The 25,734-nt window shown below is 52.2% G+C and overlaps 1 protein-coding gene across 5 annotated transcripts in view; it reads left to right on the forward strand.

The window, feature by feature from the left end:
* Positions 1 to 25,394, forward strand: part of RPS6KA1 (ribosomal protein S6 kinase A1) — a 45,961-nt gene extending 20,567 nt beyond the window's left edge. For 4 of the 5 annotated variants that reach the window (XM_025395327.1, XM_025395344.1, XM_025395336.1 and 1 more), the window contains 18 exons: positions 1,520 to 1,600; positions 1,767 to 1,846; positions 3,707 to 3,813; positions 4,530 to 4,567; positions 4,911 to 5,053; positions 5,467 to 5,537; positions 5,845 to 5,933; positions 6,961 to 7,025; positions 7,300 to 7,402; positions 9,380 to 9,510; positions 11,314 to 11,439; positions 11,634 to 11,723; positions 12,079 to 12,237; positions 21,406 to 21,567; positions 21,805 to 21,881; positions 22,121 to 22,238; positions 23,154 to 23,291; positions 24,444 to 25,394. In XM_025395327.1, the coding sequence (XP_025251112.1) occupies positions 1,520 to 1,600; positions 1,767 to 1,846; positions 3,707 to 3,813; positions 4,530 to 4,567; positions 4,911 to 5,053; positions 5,467 to 5,537; positions 5,845 to 5,933; positions 6,961 to 7,025; positions 7,300 to 7,402; positions 9,380 to 9,510; positions 11,314 to 11,439; positions 11,634 to 11,723; positions 12,079 to 12,237; positions 21,406 to 21,567; positions 21,805 to 21,881; positions 22,121 to 22,238; positions 23,154 to 23,291; positions 24,444 to 24,566 (1,901 nt within the window). In that variant the 3' untranslated portion in view covers positions 24,567 to 25,394. The remainder of the gene's footprint in view (positions 1 to 1,519; positions 1,601 to 1,766; positions 1,847 to 3,706; positions 3,814 to 4,529; positions 4,568 to 4,910; positions 5,054 to 5,466; positions 5,538 to 5,844; positions 5,934 to 6,960; positions 7,026 to 7,299; positions 7,403 to 9,379; positions 9,511 to 11,313; positions 11,440 to 11,633; positions 11,724 to 12,078; positions 12,238 to 21,405; positions 21,568 to 21,804; positions 21,882 to 22,120; positions 22,239 to 23,153; positions 23,292 to 24,443) is intronic. The other variant, XM_025395310.1, reaches the window with a different exon arrangement.
* The last annotated feature ends 340 nt before the right edge of the window (positions 25,395 to 25,734 follow it).

The following is a 25,734-nucleotide window of genomic DNA, read 5'->3' on the forward strand; positions in this document are numbered from 1 at the left end:
ATTTGTATTTTTTTTTTTTTTTTTGAGACGGAATCTCACTCTGTCGCCCAGGCTAGAGTGCAGTGGCGCGATCTCGGCTCACTGCAACCTCCGCCTCCCAGGTTCAAGCCATTCTCCTGCCTCAGCCTCCCGAGTAGCTGGGACTATAGGTGCCACCACCACGCCCGGCTAATTTTTTTTGTATTTTTAGTAGAGACGGGGTTTTACCGTGTTAGCCAGGATGGTCTCGATCTCCTGACCTCGTGATCCGCCCGCCTCGGCCTCCCAAAGTGCTGGGATTACAGGCGTGAAAAATTTGTATTTTTAATGCAGACAGGGTTTCACCATGTTGGCCAGACTAGTCTTGAACTCCTGACCCCAAGTGATCCACCTGCCTTGGCCTCCCAAAGTGCTGGGATTACAGGTATGAGCCACCCCCGGCCCAGAAGCCTGTTCTAATCACACTAGAAAAATCAATAGGCCGGGCGTGGTGGCTCAAGCCTGTAATCCCAGCACTTTGGGAGGCCGAGACGGGCGGATCACGAGGTCAGGAGATCAAGACCATCCTGGCTAACGTGGTGAAACCCCGTCTCTACTAAAAAAAAAATACAAAAAACTAGCCGGGCGAGGTGGCGGTCGCCTGTAGTCCCAGCTACTCGGAAGGCTGAGACAGGAGAATGGCATAAACCCGGGAGGTGGAGCTTGCAGTGAGCTGAGATCCGGCCACTGCACTCCAGCCTGGGTGACAGAGCGAGAGCAAGACTCTGTCTCAAAAAAAAAAAAAAAGAAAAATCAATAAAACATGATACTTGGTGGGCTTCAATAAATTTAGAAGGCAACCTGAAAAAGAGAAGAGTGCTCTGAAGGAGAAGCACTATAGGAATCCAGAAGGCCCTAACTGAGCTTGGCAAATTAAGGAGTGCTTCCTAGAGGAGGTGAGGCCTAAGCTGAGCCAAAGAACCTGCTGAGAATCAGAACTGCCCGACAACTTTTATTCTTTAAAAAAAAAAAAAAACATATATGAAGGGTGCCCGCCTAGACCCATGGATCGGGATTTTAGGCCCAGGGAATCTGCCTCTCTAGCTCCCCAGGTAGCCGTTCTTACCAGCCCCGACTGGAATTTGGGAATTTTTATGCCAGATGGAAAGCAGGGCTGGTGAAGGCGTGCCAGGGGGAGGTGCAGAGGCAAAGTCTGAGGATGTGACAAAACAGAGCACCTGGGGAGCAGGTTGCTCAGACTGGCTGGTTAACAGGCCTTGATGGGGCGTGGTGGGAGAAGGGACCAGAGAGAAGGGCAGGGTGCCAAGGCCCCAGCTGTGGGCACTGCTATGAGGGGTGGGTGCAAGGAGCCAGCCAAGGAGCCAGAAACAGACTGGGAAGGAAGAAACCTGAGGATTGAGTGTCCCCAAAGCCCTGGGTGAGGGGGCCTTGGGAGCTCAGGCCTGGAGGAACAAGTGGAAAAGAGATCCCTTAGCGGGGGCTTGGGAGTGACTGTGTTGAGTGTCTAGACTACTGGTGACTTCCTTTCTCGTCTGGCCAGTACGTGACCGTGTCCGGACCAAGATGGAGAGAGACATCCTGGCTGATGTAAACCACCCATTCGTGGTGAAGCTGCACTATGGTAAAGCTGCAGGCCCTATCTGAGCTCCTACCCTACCCATCTTTCACCCTTGCCTGTGGTCTGTACACTCTCCCACCGCCTGCCTGGTAGGCCAAGGGAGCCAGGGCTGAAGGGGCAGGTCGTAAGGCCCGGGTGACTCTACCATTGCCTTTCTTCCTCTCCCCAGCCTTCCAGACCGAGGGCAAGCTGTATCTCATTCTGGACTTCCTGCGTGGTGGGGACCTCTTCACACGGCTCTCAAAAGAGGTGAGCTGACATCTACTGCCAGAGGGCCCCGGGATGGAGCTGGGGGACAACAAGGTCTCCCATCCCAGGGCCCTGTACAGAATGTGTTTAGATGGCTTGAATCTGGAACCATCCAGGCCTGCCTAGCAGCCCCTGGCCCAGGAAATACCATTCACCCTCGGATGGAGGCCATACGCTGGCAAGGTCTCTGAGAGTTTCTCCCAAGGAAACTCTGGGGAGCTAAGGGTTCCTCTCACCTCCGCACCTGCATTCTTCCAGGGCTGCTCTGAGCAGAGGTGTGAAGATAGGGGAGAAGCCCAAAGTCACCCAGAGAGCCAGGCACTTCAGCAGTCATCTCCCATATGTCATCCAACAGGATTTTGAACCAATATAAAAGGATTTGAGGCTGGGCGCAGTGGCTCACACCTGTAATCCCAGCACTTTGGGAGGCCGAGGCGGGCGGATCAGGAGGTTAGGAGATCGAGACCATCCTGGCCAACATGGTGAAACCCCGTCTCTACTAAAAATACAAAAATTAGCTGGGTATGGTGGAGTGTGCCTGTAATCCCAGCTACTCAGGAAGCAGAGGCACCAGAATCGCTTGAACCCGGGAGGCAGAGGTTACAGTGAACCAAGATCGTGCCACTGCACTCCAGCCTGGCGACAGAGCGAGACTCCGTCTCAAAAAATAAAAAAAAAAAAGATTTGAGCTAGAAAATGGGGTCATTCATACAATTCAGACTTTAAAGAGAATCTAGCCTTTTTTGTTTTTTTTTAATTGTAATTTTTTTTTTTTTTTTTTTTTTTTGAGATGGAGTTTTGCTCTTGTCACCCAAGCTGGAGTGCAATGGCAGGGTCTCAGCTCACTGCAACCTCCGCCTCCCGGATTCAAGCGATTCTCCCGCCTCAGCCTCCCGAGTAGCTGGGATGACAGGTGCATGCCACCATGCCTGGTTAATTTTTGTATTTTTAGTGGAGATGGGGTTTCGCCATGTTGGCCAGGCTGGCCTCGAACTCCTGACCTCAGGTGATCTGCCTGCCTCAGCCTCCCAAAGTGCTGGCTGGGATTATAGGTGTGAGCCACGGCACCCGGCTTAAATTGTTATTTTCCCGAGTAGCTGGGATGACAGGTTCATGCCACCATGCCTGGTTAATTTTTGTATTTTTAGTGGAGATGGGGTTTCTCCATGTTGGCCAGGCTGGTCTCGAACTCCTGACCTCAGGTGATCCGCCTGCCTCAGCCTCCCAAAGTGCTGGCTGGGATTATAGGCATGAGCCACCGTGCTTGGCTTAAATTGTTATTTTAATGTTTGAATAGGAAATACATTTACATGATTCAAAAGAAAAATATTCACGAAGAAGTCTTACTCCCGCCCCAGCCCCCTCTATCCCCACCCATAAACGTTATTATTGCTTTCTTGTTTAACTTTCCCATGTTTCTTTTGCAAACAAATCTGATATATGTTCATTCCTACCCCCACTTCCTTATGTAAAAAGTACTATTCTGTATACACTGTTCTGTACCTTGCTTTTTTCAAGATAGTACATCTTGGAGCTCACTCCATCTTAGAACATGGAGAAACTCCATGTTCTAGTTTATAGCTGCAAAGCACTCCATTATGCAGGGGATACAACTGATTCCAGCCTTCTACTCTTGGACCCTAGGCCTGTTTCCAACCCCTTCTATTTCCGAACGATGCCACAATGAGTGGTTTGCATATTAGTCATTTCATACTTTGTATGACAAGAAGGCTATATGGCCTGGGGTCTCCAAGGGTCCTCCCAGGGTGGCCCTTCAGGACCAGGAAGCTGCTGACTGCCCAGTGCCCCAGCTCTTAAGGAAGAGGAGGGCCTGCTGAAGACCCCTCCTGTGTTTTGCAGGTGATGTTCACGGAGGAGGATGTGAAGTTTTACCTGGCCGAGCTAGCTCTGGGCCTGGATCACCTGCACAGCCTGGGTATCATTTACAGAGACCTCAAGCCTGAGAAGTGAGTGAAGCCTCCAGCCCCACCCCTGCCTCCCCAGGGGAGGCCTCTTCTAGGACAGGGCCATCCTAAGGTGGGTGGGCATGGCTTTCTCCAGGAACGTCCTCCTGTCTTGGGCAATCTGAGGAATGGGTGAGTGGGGTGGGTGGTAGTGCCAGCTGCCCAGTCACTAATGCTACCGCTCCCAAGGGCCAGGTACCTTCCATGCAGGTAATGTTGCCCATCTTTTTTTTCTAATCTAGTGTGACATTGGAGATGCTACCTTTAGAGGTCTTTCCTTGATACAGCCCTGTAGAATTTTCCCTAATATCTAACTACCCTCAAATGATAACTAAGGAGCCAGGGGCAGGTGGTGAGTTGGAATAAGATCTGGGTTTAGCGTTAGGTAGCCTTGTATTCAAATCCTGTCTCCACCTACTAGCTAGACCTACTAGCTTGATGACTGTAGAGCTACTTAACTGCCCTAAGCCTTAGTTTCCCCATTAGCAAAATGGGGCCCTAATAGTACCTGCCTCACACAGTTGCTTCAAGGATTAGCAAAAAAGATAGGCAACATCCCTGCATGGCACTGCTACCACCCTGCAACGCCCACCCTGTCATCAGAGATAACTGGGTGGAGCACCTCCTCTGGGCTGAGCCCAACTCCCACAGCCCTGTGGTGACACCACCACCCCCACGGCCACAGCTGAGGAGCCCTGACCCCTATTCCTCTATTACAGCATCCTTCTGGATGAGGAGGGCCACATCAAACTCACTGGTGAGTGGAGGCCGCCTGCCCCCTTGGGCCCCAGGGGAGGGCAGGGCAAGGTCCTAATAGGTCTCGCTGAGTGCTGGGGCCTCATTCTTCCTGAGAAGCTGTGCCTGTTACTTGGAAGTGTTCGAAAACTCAGGCCTCAGACTTGGAACACCCTCAGTTGGAATCCCAGCCCCTCATTGTGTAACGCAGGGCAGGTCACCTGACCTCTCTGGGCCTTAACTTCCTCCTGAGTGTCATGGGGGTGATGGCTTCTGGCCTCTGGGCATGGGGGTTGGGTGTGCAAAGGGTGGCAGCAAGGAAGGCAGGGTTCCTGAGGTGTGCCCTCCTGCCCTCCTTGCTGTAGACTTTGGCCTGAGCAAGGAGGCCATTGACCACGAGAAGAAGGCCTACTCCTTCTGTGGGACAGTGGAGTACATGGCCCCCGAGGTCGTCAACCGCCAGGGCCACTCCCACAGTGCGGATTGGTGGTCCTATGGGGTGTTGATGGTGAGTGCCCAGACAGGGGTAAAGGATCCAGCCCAAGCCTCTGGCCTCAGTCTCCCCATCTGTACAGTGAGGGGGTTGATCATCTCTAGGGCTCTCCCCGTCTCCTCTCACAGCCAAGCTGGCCTCACTCTATATTCAGCTGTGGTTTTCTTCCTTGGAAGGATCCCAGGCTTGACCCCACCTGGGACACACCTAACCCAGTGCTGGCCTTCTCCCCAGCCTCGCGCCCCCACTGCTGCGCCTGGTGGTCTGGGTTGGCAGAGGCAAGAGGGACGGACGTAATTCTTGCTCCAGGAAGACTTGGATGTATCAGCAAGAATCCTGGGACTAGGGCAGAGGGGCCTGGATGGGAGGAGGCGGGAGGTGTGTGGGAGACAGGGATCAGAGCCTGAATAGACCCTTGTCCTCTGCAGTTTGAGATGCTGACAGGCTCCCTGCCCTTCCAGGGGAAGGACCGGAAGGAAACCATGACATTGATTCTGAAGTAAGCCCCAGCCCTGCCCTGATAACAATGGACTCCTCCAAGCCCCAGCCCCAGTTTGGGGGTCAGAATATTATTACCCTGTCCCTGCCTCAGATTCCCTTTCTAATGAGACGCTCCTCTGGGTTAAACATTATACCTTCCTTTTTCATCCATAGGGGCCTGTGGGTGGGAACCCTGAAGTCTTTGGGAAGTGAATTAGTGGATGGCTTGTCTAGACCGAGCTGAGAACTAAACCTGGACAGGGGCCGGAGGAGATGGGGCCTCTGGGGCGGGGCTCGGCCTTGATGAGTCCCGGGGGCTGTTTCAGGGCGAAGCTAGGCATGCCCCAGTTTCTGAGCACCGAAGCCCAGAGCCTCTTGCGGGCCCTGTTCAAGCGGAATCCTGCCAACCGGCTCGGTAAGCAGCCCCAGCTCAGGGGAGGGGATGTGGCGATGGGGAGCCGGGTACAGCTGCAGCCTAGGCCACAGGGCCACATCTGGGCTGAAAGGGGCCGTTGTGCTTTGTGTGGGCAGACAATGCCGCGGGCCACCCTGCCTTCTGGCTCCATGTGTGGTGTTGTGGAGGGGGGAGCTGACCTGTGTGTAGGGGGAAGGCAGGAACTGAGTCATCCCTACTCCCTCTGGGGACAAGGACAGAGGCCCCTACACAGCTTCTCCGCCAAGGCTGTTGGCACAAGAGAAAGAGCATGAGCTCAGGAGTCAGAAGGCACAGGTCCCAATCCCGGCTCTGTGTCAGGTCCCCACTGCCTGGCACGAAACAGTCCCTGTATAAATATTTGCTAAACGAATGAGGCCACTTATGAACTAAGTAACCCCGGGCAGGTGACTTCACCTCTCTACACCCAAGTTCCTCGTCTCAATGGGAGATGATGATCCCAAGCTTGCTTCAGGGCTCTGTTGATGAAATGAGGTTGCGTGAACATGCCGGCATGTAGTAGGTGTCCAGTGTGTGCTGGCTTCCCTGGCTCCTGGGTTCATCTGGTCCATGACCAGCTGTGTAAGGTCCAGTCCAGGCCCCTGGGGTTGAATGGAGTGACAACCTGTTCTATGGTTGAAAATGTCAATAGGATAAGAGGAACAGAGATGAGGCTTGCATTGGAATGAGGTGGGGCTCTCTGTAGGTCTCAGAGCAAGCTCAGCTTCTGTTCTGACTGTGTGGCCTTGGAGAAGTTGCCTAAAGTCTCTGGGCCTTCCTCCTCCCACTAGTACATTGGAACTTCTTCATCAGAAGCTCCAGAAAGTGGAAAATGCTGAGTAGGTGACAGGCCTTAGGGTGATGGCTGGGTAGATTTGAGGCAGAGTGAGCCCATTTTCCCCTCTGCTCCAGCAGCTGGTCCCAGAGCCCTGTGAGGCTGCTTGGCGGGCAGGGTGGTGTCTGGGGGTTGCGCCACCCAGGCTCAGACCCTTCATTTGGGCTCTTTCAGGCTCTGGCCCTGATGGGGCAGAGGAAATCAAGCGGCATGTCTTCTACTCCACCATTGACTGGAATGTGAGTGTGTCCACCCACGCCAGGGCTCCGGCCATCCTGGCCACAGGAAGGGTGGTGGGAGGGGAGCCTCTGCTAGCAAGGGCCCCAGACGCAGGAGCAGAGGGTCACAGCCTGCCCTTGAGGACAAGGGCTGGCCTCCTGAGGGCAAGCAATTATGCTGTTGTCTGCTGGGCAACATGGCCTATGTTCCAAGCCCAGCACCTCCTCCTGCATGGGGCTCCTGGTGGGCTGTTGAGGGTGCTGTGGTGACCAGGGTGCCCATCCCACTGTGCAGAAGCTATACCGTCGTGAGATCAAGCCACCCTTCAAGCCAGCAGTGGCTCAGCCTGATGACACCTTCTACTTTGACACTGAGTTCACGTCCCGCACACCCAAGGGTGCGTCTCTTATCTGTTTTGTCTGTCTTGGGCTGGTACAGGAGAGAAGCCGGGAGTCGGTGGCAGCTTGCGGGGCAGAGATAGTCAGGGACACTGACAGGCCGAGGTGTGTGGATGGGCAGGCGGGTGAGTTTCTGGCTCCGTGGGACTCTGACTTTCGCCCTGTCTCACTCTGCCTGACTCTCTCACTCTGGGGTTCTGTGGGTCTCTTTGTGTCTGGTGAGAGAGTAGGAGTCGGGGTGTGTGGGTGGTGAAGGCCACAGTAGAAAAGTCGGGACCCCTGCCAGGGGCACCTTCCAGCCCACTGGGAAGACCAAACACATCAGGCTTACCATCACGTCAGGGAGAAGGAATCTGACCCAGCCACACTGTGTGGTGGCTGAGCAGAGGTGACAGTGCCCATAGATCAGGGACAGGCATGGTAATCAGCTTTGGCTGCCCTGACTACCGGGCCTCCGTGTACTTACCTGGAACAAGGGCACAGCCACAAACCCACTCATTTCCTGGGGTTGCTGCAAAGAGCCAGTGAAGGAGCTTCTGGGAAGGAGCTGGGTGAATCCTAACTTTCTGGCCAGATATTGACAGCGGGTGTGGGGTGGAATGTTCTGGGAGGCCTCCTATAAGGGCATGTTTTAGGAGAGGGAGTACTTTTCTTTTTTTTCTTTTCTTTTCTTTTTCCTTTTCTTTTGTTTCTTTTCGAGATGGAGTCTCGCTCTGTTGCCCAGGCTGGAGTGCAGTGGCGCCATATCGGCTCATTGCAACCTCCGCCTCCTGGGTTCAAGCGATTCCCCTGCCTCAGCCTCCTGAGTAGCTGGGATTACAGGCATGTGCCAGCACGCCTGGCTAATTTTTGTTTGTTTGTTTGTTTGTTTGTTTGTTTGAGACGAAGTCTCACTCTGCCGCCCAGGCTGAAGTGCAGTGGCCGGATCTCAGCTCACTGCAAGCTCCGCCTCCTGGGTTTACGCCATTCTCCTGCCTCAGCCTCCCTGGTAGCTGGGACTACAGGCGCCCGCCACCTCGCCCGGCTAGTTTTTTGTATTTTTTTTTTTTAGTAGAGACGGGGTTTCACCGTGTTAGCCAGGATGGTCTCGATCTCCTGACCTCGTGATCCGCCCTTCTTGGCCTCCCAAAGTGCTAGGATTACAGGCTTGAGGCACCGCGCCTGGCCAATTTTTGTATTTTTAGTAGAGACGGGGTTTCACCATGTTGGCCAAGCTGGTCTGGAACTCCTAACCTCAAGTGATCCACGATGGGGTGCTTTTCTCACTGTACTTGCACACCTCTGATGACAGGGACAGCAGTTCTCTAAGCAGTCCGCTGGGCAGTATGACAGGTGCAGCTTTGTAGGAGTCAGGGGCCAGAGAAGCAGCATGAGGCAAGGCTTCTCAGAGGAGGGAGCGAGTGAGCTGAGTCTTGAAGGATAGGCAAGCAATGGATTATCTAGTTAAAGGGAACAGTGTGTGCAAGGGCTCAGAGACCCCTTTAAGGATCTGGGAAGTCCAACGTGGCTCAGCTGTGGTGTGGAGAGAGAGAAGAGGAGGATCACAAGGCCCTCCATTGCCAGACTCAGAAGCTGGGCTTACTCCTGAAGGCAGAGGGGCACCTTTGAAAGGTGCGGGCAGGGTGGCAGATTTGTGGTTGGAACCTTCCCTTTGGCTACTGTGCAGAGATGGACCTGAAGGGGCTGATGTAAGACGGAGAAGCTGGGGAGGGAGCATCCAGGAAGGGATGAACTGTCTTGGCCTGGGATGGAAGTGGATGTGAGAGTCTTTAATGTTCCTCATGCATCAGGACTGGACTGGTCTAAACACATATGAGCAGTCAGGCTAAGGCCTGGGATGGACAGGCCCTCTGCAGGCTCCCGCCATGGCCAGCCCCTGAGGCAGGTCTGAGGCCCTGTGCTCCCCCTTTGCTGGGCTACCTCAGGGTCGAGGGGACCTCCTGAGGTACCCTCACATTCCCCTCCCGCCCCTACAGATTCCCCAGGCATCCCCCCTAGCGCTGGGGCCCATCAGCTGTTCCGGGGCTTCAGCTTCGTGGCCACTGGCCTGATGGAGGACGACGGCAAGCCTCGCGCCCCGCAGGCACCCCTGCACTCAGTGGTACAGGTGAGGGGGGCAGGGGGCTGCTGCTCCGTTATCCTTTTCTAAAGAATGGCTGTGAATACAGGCTCTGAGTTGGACAGAACCGGGTTCATACCCTCGTGCCACTGTGGGACCCGTAGGGTCTCCAACATAAAACAGGGACAGTAAGGCCCACCTCACACTGTGGCCCTGATAATTGGATGATGATATGGCTATACATTTCCCAGCACAGAGCAGGGTCTGGGTACGTGCCAGGGGGTGCCCAGGGTGGTGGTGCAGAGTGACTGTCGTGTCTCTGGCATAAGGGTAGCGAAGAACTTGTATCTCTTCACACTTGTTCCCCATTTGTACACTTCCACTGCCTCATGAAAGTTTCAGGTTGAGAGGCAAGAATGTAGACTGTGGAGCTCATTGCATGGGTTCCAGATTCACAAGATAATGGACGTTGGGGTTTTTTTTGTTTGTTTTTGAGACGTAGTCTTGCTCTGTTGCCCAGGCTGGAGTGCAGTGGCACAATCTCAGCTCATTGCAGCCTCCACCTCCCAGGTTCAAGCAGTTCTCCTGCCTCAGCCTCCCGAATAGCTGGGACTACAGATGTACACCACCACACCCAGCTAATTTTGTTGTTGTTGTATTTTTAGTAGAGACGGGATTTTACCATGTTGGCTAGGTGTCAAACTCCTGACGTCAAGTGATCCACCCACCTCAGCCTCCCAAAGTGCTGAGATTACAGACATGAGCACTCGACCAGATAATGGACTTTAGATGAGATACTTCCCTTCCTGGTGCCTCAGTTTCCTTATCTGTAAATGGGGAAATGATAGAATCTTCCTCCATAGAGCTATTATGAGGATTATTAGAGTTAATACATGTAAAGTTAAAGTGGGCTGGGCACGGTGGCTCATGCCTGTAATCCCAGCACTTTGGGAGGTCGAGGAGGGTGGATTGCTTGAGGCAGGAATTTAAACAGACCCGTCTGGCCAACATGGTGAAACCCCATCTCTAAAACTACAAAAATCTGACGGGCATGTTGGCATGTGCCTATAGTCCCAGCTACTTGGGAGGCTGAGACACGAGAATTGCTTGAACCCGGGAGGCAGAGGTTGCAGTGAGCCGAGAATGCACCACTGCACTCCAGCCTAGCAACAGCGCAAGACTCTATCTCAAAAAATAAATAAATAAAAAATAAAGTTAAGGTGACTATGTAATTTATTTTCCAAACTGGGACATCTTTATCCAGGACAAATATTAAATCAGACTGGATGCAAGGACCGCAGGCGCAAGCCAGGGCTGGCTGCGGGGCATGTAGTCACCTGATGAAAGTGCTTAGAATACTGCCTGGCACGCAGCACATACTAAGCACCATTCAGCATTGCTATGGCTAATGTCCCAGAACCTTGAGACACCCCCTGAGTTGAGCTGTGACACCCCAGAAAGGGGAGGCAAGTCACTCAAAGCCATACTTAGTGGCACAGCTGGAACTCAGCTCAGGGCTCCTGTGTCCCTTCCAGGCCTGCCCAGGCTTTTCAGAACTAAAGTCCTCTCCATGTGTGTTGTGACCCTCTTGCCCACTCCCTACGCTGCCCTCTGACCACAGGCTGCAGTCCAGGCAGGCTGGGAGCCAGCGAGTATGCCCAACATATAGAGTAGAAAACTGAGGCCCAGAGAGGGGCAGGCTGTCACCTGCAGTCACATGGCCAACACTCTACCCCAAGTCTCCTGGCCCTTCCCCGGTGCTGTCTCTACTGAGCCAAGACCTTGAATGCTGGGAGATGACCCTTAGCACTCTGGAGCCAGGGGTCAGCCACAATTTTTGGTCTCCTACAGCAACTCCATGGGAAGAACCTGGTTTTTAGCGACGGCTACGTGGTAAAGGAGACGATTGGTGTGGGCTCCTACTCTGTGTGCAAGCGCTGTGTCCACAAGGCCACCAACATGGAGTATGCTGTCAAGGTGGGCCTCCTGACCACGTCTCAGCCAAGGCTGCCGGGCCGGGGGCAGGTCCCTGTCTGGTGGGGAGGGGTGGTGCCTGAGCTCTGCAGATGTATGAAAGATTGTGTGGCCGAGACCTCCAGGCCTGCTCCATGGCAGGGAAGGACCCTGGAGCCTGTCACCCTGACACTGCCACATGCACCCACTTTCTTCAGGTCATTGATAAGAGCAAGCGGGATCCTTCAGAAGAGATTGAGATTCTTCTGCGGTACGGCCAGCACCCCAACATCATTACTCTGAAAGATGTGAGTGGGGTGGGGACCAGGAACTCGACTCTCCAGGATTTGTCTCAGGGTTGCCATTCCTTTGACTTCTCATCCTCTTTCCGGTGGTCATGTGGAGGGGAAAGAGGTCCCTTGGTCCCTCCAGTCTGCCCATACCCCAAGGGCCCTCCTTCAGACTCAGGCATTTTCTGAGGACGTTCTTGCCTATCAGGGGACCAGTGTCAGCATCCTCCTTTTGGGGAAGGCGGGGCCACTGAAGAGCGAGCAGAATACCTGCCTAAGGCTCATGTCATTCTTCCCTGCTCTGGGGCGCTGCTGACCAGGGGGCCCAGGCCTGGCACTGGGGAGAAGAGCCTGATGGTGAGGTCTTCGGCAGGTGTACGATGATGGCAAACACGTGTACCTGGTGACAGAGCTGATGCGGGGTGGGGAGCTGCTGGACAAGATCCTGCGGCAGAAGTTCTTCTCGGAGCGGGAGGCCAGCTTCGTCCTGCACACCATCGGCAAAACTGTGGAGTATCTGCACTCACAGGGGGTGAGTCTGGATTCAGGGAGGCGGTAGGGGGATGCCAAGGGTCATACCATCAGCAGAGCACATGAACCACATGCTGGCCCAGGAATGGCAACCTCCAGCTAGCCAAATTGAGGGAAGACTAGGCTGGGTCGGGGGATGCGTGTAAAGGAGGGAGGGAGAGATGTGGTCAATCGTGAAAGGGAAGGTATGGAAAGTTATTCAGTATCTACTGTGTGCCAGTCACCATGGTAAGGTTTAGCATAAGATGAAGTTTCCAGGCCAGGCGCAGTGGCTCATGCCTGTAATCCCAGCACCTTGGGAGGCCAACGCAGGTGGATCACTTGAGGTCAGGAGTTTGACACCAGCCTGGCCAACATGGTGAAACCCGGTCTCTACTAAAATACAAAAAAATTAGCCGGGTTTGGTGGCGGGCGCCTGTAATCTCAGCTACTTGGGAGGCTGAGGCAGGAGAATGACTTGAACCTGGGAGGTGGAGGTTGCAGTGAGCCAAGATCACACCATCGCACTCCAGCCTGGGCAATAGAGCGAAACTCCATCTAATAAATAAATAAATAAATACATAAATAAGATAAAGTTTCCTTACATTATCTCAATTGGTTTTCACAACAACTCTGAGATAGATGCTGTTACTGGTCCCACTTCACAGGTAAGAAGACCAGAGCTCAGAGATGAAAGTTCATTTGCTCAAGATTACATAGCCAGGGAAGAATGGAAGAATTTCAGACTGAAGAATTTAGGTGGGGAGTGGGTTTTGAGTTAGGAAGCAGCAGGGTCACCATGGGGGAGGTGCAAGGCTTCAGGGAGGTGAATTCGACTATGGGTTCAGTTGCTAAGGCAGAGGAAATGGATGCAGGAGGAAATTCTGCTGGAAACGTAGCAGGGAACTATAGAAGAGGTGTAGGTCCAAATGGCAGAGTTTGGCCTTTATTACTGCACAAGGCAAGTGAGCACTAGATGATGGTGAGGTAGGAAAGTTCATTACAGTGGATTAAAGCCCAAAACAGTAGCATTACTTTTTCTCTGCATGAGGTGATGTTTTAGGGTACATCTGATCAGACAACATGGGGGTTAAGAATGTAGGCTCTGGGCCAGGCGCGGTGGCTCACGCCTGTAATCTCAGCACTTTGGGAGGCTGAGGCGGGCGGATCACGAGGTCAGGAGATCAAGACCATCCTGACTAACACGGTGAAACCCCGTCTCTACTAAAAATACAAAAAAATTAGCTGGGCGTGGTGGCGGGCGCCTGTGGTCCCAGCTACTCGGGAGACTGAGGCAGGAGAATGGCGTGAACCTGGGAGGCGGAGCTTGCAGTGAGCCAAGATCGCGCCACTGCACTCCAGCCTGGGCGATAGAGCGATCTCTCGAGAAAAAAAAAAAAAAAGAATGCAGGCTCTGAATCCACCTGGCTGAGTCCAGGTCTTGGTGTATGAGGTTATTAACTTGTTTTCACATAGTACCCAGTCCATAGACACATTTCCCGTATTGTCCTGTTTTTTTTTTGTTTTGTTTTTGTTTTTAATTGTTGGAGATGAAGTCTCGCTCTTGTCACCCAGGCTGAAATGCAATGGCATGATCTTGGTTCACTGCAATATCTGCCTCCCAGGTTCAAGTGACTCTCCTGCCTCAGCCTCCCGAGTAGTTAGGATTACAGATGCCTGTCAGAATGCCTGGCTAATTTTTTGTATTTTTAGTAGAAACGGGGTTTCACCATGTTGGCCAGGCTGGTCTCAAACTCCTGACCTCAGGTGGTCCGCCCACCTCGGCCTCCCAAAGTGCTGGGATTACAGGTGTGAGCCACCATGCCTGGCTCCCTATTGTCCTTTCAAAAATGTCTTTTTTGACTGGTTTATTGAAATTAGAATACCTGTAAGTTCCACACATTTCATTCAGTTGGTAAATCTCTCCCCTTTTTTTTTGAGACAGGGTCTCACTCTGTTGCCTAGGCTGGAATGCAGTGACACAATCACAGTTCACTGCAGCCTTGACCTCCTTGGGCTCAAGCGATCCTCCCACTTCAGCCTCCCAAATAGCGGGGACCACAGGCACGCACCACCACACCTGGCTAATTTTGTATTTTTTGTAGAGATGGGGTTTTGCTTTGTTGCCCAGGCTGGTCTTGAACTCCTGAGCTCAAGTGATTTGCCCACCTTGGCCTCTCAAAGTGCTGGGATTACAGGCGTAAGCCACCTTACCCAGCCTCTTTTCTTTTTTTTAAACTGGAGGAAAATTTGCATACAGTAGATTTCAAGGGTACATTTTGATGAATTTTGTTAAATGTGTACACCCATGTCGCCTCCACAGTTAGACCTCCCTTTTTTATGCCACCGACATGTTGAATATGAGTTCTGTGGAATGTCTCGTGTTCTGAATTTGTCTGTCAGCTGCCTTCTGGATCATTTACATTATTTCTCCATTGTTTATATTTCCTGTAAACTGCAAGTTGCTCTAACATCATTATTAGCTTCGGCTTTTTTGGGGGGATGGGAATGAGGTCCAGATGGTAAGGTTGGGCCGAGCATGGTGGCTCCTGCCTGTAATCCCAGCGCTTTGGGAGGCCAAGGTGGGCAGATCACTTGAGGCCAGGAGTTTAAGACCACTCTGGCCAATATGGTGAAACCCCATCTCTACCAAAAATATGGAAATTAGCCGGGCATGGTGGCACATGCCTGTAATCCCAGCTACTCTGGTGACTGAGGCACGAGAATCGCTTGAACCTGGGAGGCAGAGGTTGCAGTGAGCTGAAATCACACCACTGCACTCCAGTCTGGATGACAGAGCAAAACCTTGTCTCAAATAAAAAATAAAAATAAAAATAAAAGAAGGCTGAGGTCATCCAATCTATGGAGGTACACTTCAGTGCATCACATCCACGAGCACAGTGTCACGCTGCCCGCCTTTAACCATGGCAGGTGGTAACTGTCCCATCTCCTTATTGTAAAGATCCTCATCGAATGGTTTCATCCTTTCAGAATCTTGCCTGAGTCGAGTATTTCATTAGGGTTGCGAAAGTGGCGATGCCTGATTATGTCTAATGTTTTAGGGGAAATTCCGTAAAAAAGAATTTCACCTCTTAACCAAAGCTCCAATTTGGTTACCCCCTGTGCTTTTAATGGTCATGTTTGAAGTGGCTTTGGTTTTTGAAATGCCAGTGCAATAGACTAATATTTAAACATGTCAAGTCAGAGAGCGTGTTTCCTTTTTCTGTTTTGTTCTTAAGTGAGTACTCATTAAACTTAAGAAGGTTTAGAAGACAGGCAAGCCAGTGTACCCATGGGTCACCTGAAGCTCAAAGTAAGGAAGAACTTTCTGAAGAGGGGAGCTGCCTCCAGAGACAGTAAGCCCCTTCTGCCAAGTATAGATAACCACTTGGTGAGGATGTTGTTGGAGGAAGTTGTCTCCTTCCCGAAGCTGGGAGTGTGTGTGTGTCTCCAAAGTTTCTGGCTCTTTGCTAATACCGGGGCAGGTGATGAGGAATGGGAAGCTCTTCTTGTAGACATATTTGGAGGGGATGCTCTGGGTTGCTTTGTTGACAGCAGTAGCTGCGGTCTGCAAGCTGGGAATCCCACAGGAGCTGAGGGATGGGAAGGGGATGACCAGACAGCAGGGTCCACCGGGACCCCTGTTTGTTTGAATATTGTCTTTGTATTGAAGCATGGCGTAAACACTGAGAAGTGCACAAATCATGACGGACAAGTCAATAAATTTTCAAAAAGTGAATACACCTGTGTAACCAGTACCCAGATCAATAAACAAAGCATTTCCAGTTCCCTTAGAGGCCCCCACCTGAGGATAACCATCCTAAGCTAAATTCTAATAGGTTCATTTTGCCCATTTTTTAATTTATTTTATTTTTTATTTTTATTTATTTATTTATTTTTGCTCTTCTTGCCCAGGCTGGAGTGCAATGGCATGGTCTTGGCTCACTGCAACCTCTGCCTCCCAGGTTAAAGCAATTCTCCTGTCTCAGCCTCCCAAGTAGCTGGGATTATAGGTGCCTGCCACCACAACCAGCTAATTTTGTTTGTTTGTTTGTTTTGAGACAGAGTCTCGCTCGCCCAGGCTGGAGTACAGTGGCGTGATCTCAGCTCACTAAAAGCTCCACCTCCCGAGTTCACGGCACGCCATTCTCCTGCCTCAGCCTCCCGAATAGGTGGAGCTACAGGCGCCCGCCACCATGCCCGGCTAATTTTTTGTATTTTTAGTAGAGATGGGGTTTCACCATGTTAGCCAGGATGGTCTCAATCTCCTGACCTCGTGATCCACCCGCCTGGGACTCCCGAGGTGCTGGGATTGTAGGCGGTGAACCACCGTACCCAGCTCATTGTAGTTTTAATTTGCATTTTTCTGATGATTAATGAAGTTGAGGACCTCTTCAAATGTTTATTGCCATTCGGACAACCTCTTTTATGAAATGCCTCTTCAAGTCTTTTGTCCATTTTTAAAAATTGGTTGTCTTTCCTTTGCATCTTACGTGGCAGGAGTTCATAATTGAATACATGGAGTCTTCGTAAGTCGCCAGTCTCCCTCTATGTTGTTTCTATAAGGTTGTGGACTCTATAATAGAGAGGGTTTCTCCCTTTAACCAGATGATTCACTTAGAACAACTTCGCCTCTTGTTTGGCCGGTCACAGGTGCCTAAATGCACATCTTCTCACGCTGCTCCTGAAGATGTTGCTGCCACTGCTGCTGGTGGTAGCTAATGCCACGTGCCACTTTCCACGGGTCAGGCAGGGTTCTGTGCACTTTACATATTAACTCTTGTTTTTTTTTTTTTTTTTTGAGACAGCGTCTCACTCTGTCACCCCAGCTGGAGTACAGTGGCGTGATCATGGCTCACTGCAGCCTTGACCTCCCAGGCTCAAGTGATCCTCCCTCCTCAGCAACCTGCAGCCCGCATATTTGGGACTACAGGTGTGCCACCACACCTGGCTAATTTTTAAATTTTTTTTTGTAGAGATGGGGTCTCACCATGTTGCCCAGGTTGGCCTCAAACTCCTGGGCTCAAGCAATTCTCCCACCTCAGCCTCCCAAACTGCTGAGATTACAGGTGTGAGCCACTGCACCCAGCCCAGAGCCTATGCTGCTTTGGACAGCATCTGGTCTCTAGGTTTTGTTTGTTTGTTTTTGAGATGAGTCTCGCTCTGTTGCCCAGGTTGGAATGCAATGGCACAGTCTCAGCTCACTGCAACCTCCACCTCCCAGGTTCAGGTGATTGTCCTGCCTCGGCCTCCTGACTAGCTGGGGACTACAGGCGCGTGCCACCACACCCGGCTAACTTTTGTATTTTTTGGTAGAGACGGGGTTTCTCCATGTTGTCAGGCTGGTCTTAAACTCCCAACCTCGTGATCTGCTGCCTCGGCCTCCCAAAGTGCTGGGATTACAGGCGTGAGCCATGGTACCCGGCCTGGTCTCTAGTGCTTCTTCACAAGCAGTCACTCTGTCTTAACATCCAGCATGGTAGAGGGGTTCAGTCCAAGGCAGTTCTGGGGTTACTGTGATGTCTGTCATTTCCCAAGCCCCTTGCTAAATATTCCTGTCCTTCCCTATAAGCCTGGGGTTGAATACTATTATCAGCCCCATTTTACAAGTGAGGAAACTGAGGGCTAAAGATGTTAAATGTCGTGCCCAAAACCACACAGCCATGAGTGGATGGTAAAGCCAGGATTCACACCCTGGCCTGCCCGACTCCTTCCTGTGACTGGAATCCCAACTCTCCTGGAGGTCACGGCCTATCGCTCCAGTGCCTGCATTCAGCCTACACATATATTTTGTTTGGCCTGCAAGATAAGGAGTGTTTTTTGATTTGAGGTGTGGTTTAGTCAGGCTTTGGTAATTTGGCTGCTTCTAAAAACACTGGGTCCGAGTTGCTGTGTAGCGACTGTCAGCTGCAGAGCCAGGTAGCCACTGCCCTCTGCGAACTGCTTGGAGGTTCCCGCTCTGCCTGGCTTCACTCATTACTTGCCCAACCCGTTGATTTTCTGTGCAGTGAGATGTGAGACTATACTTTTCCTCCTGCCACATACACTCCTGAGGGTCAGGTATCAGAATCACCTGTGGGGCTTTTTAAAGCTGTGCTTCCCCTCCCCTACTCACCATCCCTACTATTCTACCACAGGCAGTGGTGAGACAGTTTCCTATAGGAATTTGTAGTTTCTCTATGTTGTATTAGGGTAGGAAAAAAGATCAACAACTTGAGCCGGGCGTGGTAGCTCAAACCTGTAATCCCAGCACTTTGGGAGGCTGAGGTAGGTGGATTGCCTGAGGTCAGGAGTTCGAGACCAGCCTGGCCAACATGATGAAACCCCGTCTCTACTAAAAATACAAAGAATTAGCTGGGCATGGTAGCAGATGCCTGTAATCCCAGCTCCTCGGGAGGCTGAGGCAGGAGAATTGCTTGAGCCTGGGAAGCAGAGGTTACACTGAGCTGAGATCACGCCATTGCACTCCAGCCTGGGCAACAAAAGCGAAACTCCATCTCAAAAAAATTAATTAAAAAAAAGGTCAACTTCCATATCCCTGTGTCCCAGTAGTGTCATGTGTGCCACACTAAACTGGAAAGACTATGGAATTAAGGTCAGAACTGGGTTCTGGTCTTGCCTCTGCCTCTAACTTACATGCAAGTCAGTTGTCCTCTCAGGCCGGATGTAGTAGCTCACACCTGTAATCCCAGCACTTTAGGAGGCCATGGTGGGAAGATCACTTGAGGCCAGAGTTTAAAACCAGCCTAACCAACGGGGTGAAACCCTGTCTCTATAATACAAAAATTAGCCAGGCATGGTGGTGCACACCTGTAATTCCAGCTACCTGGGAAGCTGAGACATGAGAATTGCTTGAACCCAGGAGATGGAGGTTGCAGTGAGTCAAGATTATGCCGCTGGCGAGACTCCATCTCAAAAAGAAAAAGAAAATTGTCCTCTCAGAGCCTTGGTTTTCTCCTCTGTAAAATGGAGCTAGTAATTCCTGTCCACCCACCGAGGTGCAGTGGGTGGCTCCAGTGAGATCATGACTGGTAACGTTCTTTGTAAACTGGGAGTTTACTTGCGTAGCTGGTGTCCTCAGCCAAGCTGAGCATCCCTGACCTCTAGGAAGAGTCCACATTCCTGGGGGCCTGGCCTTGTGCTGTGGGCCATATGATCGTGTTTGAAGGAGAGAGCCCACGGGACTTTCTCCGAGGCTTGGATACAGTGCATTGCTGGGGCCACCCTAACAGTGTGGCCCTTTCCCCCTCATCTACCTGGCACTCTTCTCCCTATGGAGGTGGACTGTACTGGGCCATATCTACCTTCTCCATGGGCTCCACAGGCACTGCTGGAGGGCTTGGGGATCAACTGAGACTATGAAAGGACTATCTGAATAAAACCAACTAGCCTGCAAAACTCTACTAATCTAACCTTCAAGGTGTCTGTCTCTGTGTTTCAGAGGTGTGATTTGTTCATTCATTGCACAAAATTCACTTAGCATTTGCTCTGTGCTAGGCCGTGCACTGGGTGCTGAAGGTGAACGGGCATTCCACAGACGTAGGGTTATGATCGTTACCGAAGGAGCCCCTGGTGGCCTGAACTCAGGGGACCTGAGGGATGCAGTGGACAGTGAGGCTGGTACAGATGATGGCTGTGCCTCCCATGTCAGGGTAGGGACTTTGGACTTTATGTTGCAGGTAGGGAGCCTTCAACGGTTTTTTGACAACGCCCAGGGAGGTTTCTGGGCATTAGCTTAGGGGAGGAGGAGCAGGAAGATGAGAACATGAGGAGTTTAGTGTGTGATGTGTTTGAGTTTGAGGCTCTGTGGAACATCCAGTGGTTGCCGTGTGGTAGGCAGCTGGATTTATGAGCCAAAACTCAGGAAAGTTCTGGACTAGGGTTAGAGATCTGAGAAGTATTGGTAATTGATAGAGGATTGACTATGAATGGAACTGTACAGGCCAGGCACAGTTACTCACACCTGTAATCCCAGCACTTTGAGAGGCCCAGGCAGGAGGATCACTTGAGCCCAGGTGTTCAAGAACAGCCTGGGCAACATAGCGAGACCCTGTCTCTGCAAAAAGTGTTTTAAAAATTAGCTGAGTGTGGTGGCACACGCCTCTAGTCCCAGCTACTCGGGAGGTTGAGGTGGGAGGATCACTTGAGCTCAGAGGTTGAGGCTGCAGTGAGCCATGAATCATGCTGCTGTACTCCAGCCTGGGCAACACAGACCCTGTCTCACAACAAAACATAACAAAACAAAACAAAACAAAGCCTTACAGAGTGGGAGGAGGAGAAGAATGAACTGTGGGGTGGTTCAGCCCCCTCAAGTTACAGATGAGCAAATGGCCCCAGAAGATAGCCGTTTGCTTATGGCCTCAGCAGTGTCATTCATCCATTCATTCAACAGATATTTATTGAATACCTGACATGTACTAGGAGCTAGTTTGAGTGCTGGGATACAGCAGTGAGCAAAACACTCATGGAGCTTACATTCTAGTGGGCAGACTCAGAAAGCAAATTAAATATTATGTTAAGTAGGGAAATGCTACAGATAAAAGTAAAGCAGTGTATCCTTAGATTCTAAAGATAAGGAAAATAGGGCCGGGCATGGTGGCTCACACCTGTAATCCTAGCACTTTGGGAGGCTGAGGCGGGCAGATCACTTGAGGTCAGGAGTTTGAGACCAGCCTGGCCAACATGGTGAAACCCCATCTCTACTAAAAATACAAAAATCAGCCAGGTATGGCAGTGGGTGCCTGTAATCCCAGCTACTTGAGAGGCTGAGGCAGGAGAATTGCTTGAGCTTGGGAGGCAGAGGCTGCGGTGAGCTGGGATCGTGCCACTGCACTCCAGCCTGCGCGATAGAGGGAGACTGTCTCAAAAAAAAAAAAAAAAAAAAGACTTTTAAGATTTTGACCTAAGTAGTAGGAAGGATGGAGTTGCCACAAGGTAAGATAATGTGATGAGTAGGTTTTAGGGGAGAACTGGGAGTTCAGTTTTGGACAGGTTAACTTAGAGCTACCTGTGGACACCTACACAGACTCAGTAGCAGCAGCAATAAGACCCTCATTTCAGCCCCTCCCCTTCTCTTGGATGCCAGGTCTGTGCACTCGTCCTGTCTGGGTAACTTTCTCATCCCTGGCAGCTGACCTGGGCCACTGGCCACCTCCCCACACTGAGAACTGACCCCAGCTCCTGCCCGTAGGTTGTGCACAGGGACCTGAAGCCCAGCAACATCCTGTATGTGGACGAGTCCGGGAATCCCGAGTGCCTGCGCATCTGTGACTTTGGTTTTGCCAAACAGCTGCGGGCTGAGAATGGGCTCCTCATGACACCTTGCTACACAGCCAACTTCGTGGCGCCGGAGGTGAGTGGCGCGGCCTCCTCAGCTGTAAGAGTGAGGGGGAACTGGAGGCCTTGTGCCCCCTCCTAGAGGCCCCACATTGGCCAGGACTCGAGTCTCTGTGACCTTGGCCCAGCTGGCAAGGGGAGATCTAGCCTGTGCCTGGGACCCTTGTCCTGCCCTTGAGGGGAGTAGCAGGAAACATCTGTGGTGACTTTCTACTGCCCTCCAGACTGACCACCTCCCCTGCCCTGTTGCCAGGTGCTGAAGCGCCAGGGTTATGATGAAGGCTGTGACATCTGGAGCCTGGGCATTCTGCTCTACACCATGCTGGCGGGGTGAGTGCCCCTGGCCTGGACCCTTCCCCACTCCTGTAGCCCTAGCGTTTGGGCTGGGCGGTGCTTGTCTGATAGGAATGGCTCAGCCAGCTCTGACTCAGGATGGTCTGGAAATAGAGACTTGCTCCTGCCTCTGGGAGCTCTACCTTGGGAGTACCCCATCTGAGGGGGAGACAGTCTCCCCCAGCTCCAGGATGGAGGCCAGAGTCTGTACCCAGTCCGTGGGGGCTTTTCTGCAGGTACACTCCATTTGCCAATGGTCCCAGTGACACACCAGAGGAAATCCTAACTCGGATCGGCAGTGGGAAGTTTACCCTCAGTGGGGGAAACTGGAACACAGTTTCAGAGACAGCCAAGGTGAGTCTGTACCACTTGTGTGGGCTTATTTGGAGGAGGGAGGCAGGGTCCCATCCCAGGGCTTTTCAGCAGTTCATGAACAGCCTCATTTCTCCAAGTGGATGTTCCACAAATCCCTGGTGCTGTATTTCTCCAAGTGGAAGATTCCCAGGCAGACCACCACCATCCCCGCACCTTGTTGGGGTAACTTGGTGATCATTTATTGGCCCTTCTCATTCTGGGCCCAGGGCTGCATCATCGGTCCGGGCCTTGTGGAAGCCTAGTGTAGTGAGGGATGCTACCTAGTTTGCACACAAGGAGCAAAGATGCCTGGAGGCACAGATAGGCCGACCCTCTTGGCCAAGGGTGTGGACCGTGGAGACACAGAGCAGAGCAATTGGCCATGCCACGCAGAGCCTCCTTGGAGGAAGTAGCATGTGAGCTTTCAGTATTAGCAACAGTGTTTGGTTATTGGGAACCTGTATGCCAGACAGAGTTGAACCCTCTCTGTACGGCCACCTCACATCAACCTGTGAGGCAGGGAGTGGTTATTCCTATTTCTCAGCAGGGAAACTGAGGCTCAGAGAGTTTAAGAAACTTGCCCAAGGCACTCACTTGATGAGTGCAAAAGGCAGGTTTTGAACCTGATCTATCTGAGCCCAAACCTGAGGCTTTTCCCACCTTCCCACATGGCTTTTTGAAGGCAAAGGAGAAATGGAAGGGTGTTCCAGGACAAAGGGCCTAGAGCAGCGAAGGCCCAGAGACAGGAACCTTGACTATGTGCGGGGAGCCCTGGAGCAGAGTGGAGAATGGATCCCAGGGGCTGCTGCAAGGGTTCAGGCGGGAGCTAGCAGAAGATGGTTACCCTCCTGTGTCCCATTAGGGGCCTGCTCCCCTGCAGCCCTCCCACCACCCCCTTGCCCACTGTGTCCCCAGGACCTGGTGTCCAAGATGCTACACGTGGATCCCCACCAGCGCCTCACAGCTAAGCAGGTTCTGCAGCATCCATGGGTCACCCAGAAAGACAAGCTTCCCCAAAGCCAGCTGTCCCACCAGGACCTACAGCTTGTGAAGGTATGGCCACCCTTGGGCTGCTGGGCATCTAGGGGGTCAGCCCAAGGTGGCACGGTCAGGGACTTGTGGCAGAGCCAGGCAATTCCATGTCTGTACGGAGCACCATGAGGTGGAACATAGGAGAAGAAGACACAGCCCTGCTGTCAGGGAGCTTAACACACTACAGTGTCACGGTGCATTCACGGCCCCCAGTCCTCTGGAAGACACAGCTGCTGACCTCTGAACCCTCCAGTCTTAAGGGGGTTGGACCCATGACCATAAAGGACCACTGAGGCTGGATTAACAGTGGGCTAGGCTGGGCGCGGTGGCTCACGCCTGTAATCCCAGCACTTTGGGAGGCCGAGGAGGGTGGATCACGAGGTCAGGAGTTCAAGACCAGCCTGACCAAGATGGTGAAATGCCATCTCTACTAAAAATACAAAAATCAGCCAGGCGTGGTGGCAGGCTCCTGTAATCCCAGCCATTCAGGAGGCTGAGGCAGGAGAATCGCTTGAACCCAGGGGGCGGAGGTTGTAGTGAGCCAAGATTGTGCCACTGCGCTCCACTCTGGGTGACAAAGTGACTCCATCTCAAAAATCAAACAAACAAACAAAAAACAAAACAGTGGGCTATGGGGCTGGGCGCGGTGGCTCACGCCTGTAATCCCAGCATTTTGGGAGGCCAAGGCGGGTGGTTCACTTGAAGTCAGGAGTTCAAGACCAGCCTGGCCAAGATGGTGAAACCCCATCTCTACTAAAAATACAAAAATTAGCCTGGTGCAGTGGCAGGTGCCTGTAACATCCCAGCACTTTGGGAGGCTGAGGCAGGTGGATCACCTGAAGTCAGGAGTTCAAGACCAGCCTGGCCAACATGGTGAAACGCTGTCTCTACTAAAAATACAAAAATTAGCTGGGCGTGGTAGCGGGTACCTGTAATCCCAGCTACTTGGGAGGCTGAGGCAGGAGAATCGCTTGAACCCAGGAGGCGGAAGTTGCGACGAGCCAAGATCGTGCCACTGCACTCCAACCTTGCCTGTCTAAAAACAAAAATAAAACAAAACAAAAAACAGTGGGCTGTGGAACACTGAGCGGGGCTGGCCTACCCTTGGGGCATGCATCCCCTCCCCACTACATCTCCCACCATTATGAACTGACCTCCCCGCTTCTCTTTCAGGGAGCCATGGCTGCCACATACTCGGCACTCAACAGCTCCAAGCCCACCCCCCAGCTGAAGCCCATCGAGTCATCCATCCTGGCCCAGCGGCGAGTGAGGAAGTTGCCATCCACCACCCTGTGAGGCACCAGGGCATTCAGGCCGCAGGGCAGTGCTAGCTTGACGGAGGCAGCATGCTTCCCAGAGGGAGCAGGCCGGAGCCACAGGGCCAGAGGGAGCTGGAACCCGAGGGGCCGGGGAAGCCGCCAGCCCAGAACACCCCTAGTGAGGGTGTGAGAAGTGCCTTCTCCTTCCCCAGGATGGACTCTTCTCGGCTCAGGCTCTGCTGGTGGAAAGCGATTCACTGTACAAACTCTTTTTTTATGGAAAAAATGGCATCAACCACCATGGATTTTTACAAGATCCATTTGCCTTTCTGGGAGCAGAAACAGCCATTGCGGCCCAAGGAGGGGAACTGAGTCACACTGAGGCTCTCTGAGACTCTTTAGAGCAGCTTTGGGATCCCACCCTGGGGACCCCCACGATTGGCCATCTGTAGCCATCTGCACACACCTCCGAGACAGTCCAGTGTCACCTCTCTCAGAGCCTCTGGCTGGTTATTAGAACTCATTCTATCCCCAGTCAGCTCCTTTTCCGTTCTGTTCTGCTGGGAGTTCTAGAACCACTTCCTGCTACAGGAGGGGACTCTTGCCCTGCTGGCTTCCAGCTTCAGGCACCAGCATCCACCTCGGCCCCACCAGTGGATCCCCTGTGGTCAGGCTGGGCAGCCCCAGAGAGAGGATGTGGAAAGCACTTTTTGGCTGACTTCTTTTGGGGTTGGCAACAGGACAGAGTTCACGGGAGGCCAGTGGGTGGGCCATGAGGGACAGGGGCTTTTTTCATTTCTTCCTCTGCTGGTTACTCAGGGTTCATCTGTCCATGGCCTTTCTAATAAACTGTTGAGTTGAAGCATGCTCTCCTCCACTGTTCATCCCTGAATTTACCCTCTCTCTGCTATTGGATGTTGAAGACATTGGCAGTGACAGAAAATGGGCCAGGGCCAATTAGCCCAGCTGCTTGGAACCAGGTCATCTGGGGAGTGTGTGGGAATCCTGCTGGTCTGGCCCACGCGTCCCTGCCAGGGGATTCCATTATGGTATTGATAACAGTGTTACTAGCCACTGGTGACCAAGTGCCAGGTACTATGCCTGGGCCTCACATGAATATCTCATTTAATCTTGACCCTGTGAGGTAGATGCTCTGTATTATCCCTGTTTTTTTTTTTTTTTTTTTTTTTTTTGAGACGGAGTCT

Source organism: Theropithecus gelada, chromosome 1 (genome assembly GCF_003255815.1).
Source record: "Theropithecus gelada isolate Dixy chromosome 1, Tgel_1.0, whole genome shotgun sequence".
NCBI classification, from domain to species: Eukaryota; Metazoa; Chordata; class Mammalia; order Primates; family Cercopithecidae; genus Theropithecus; species Theropithecus gelada.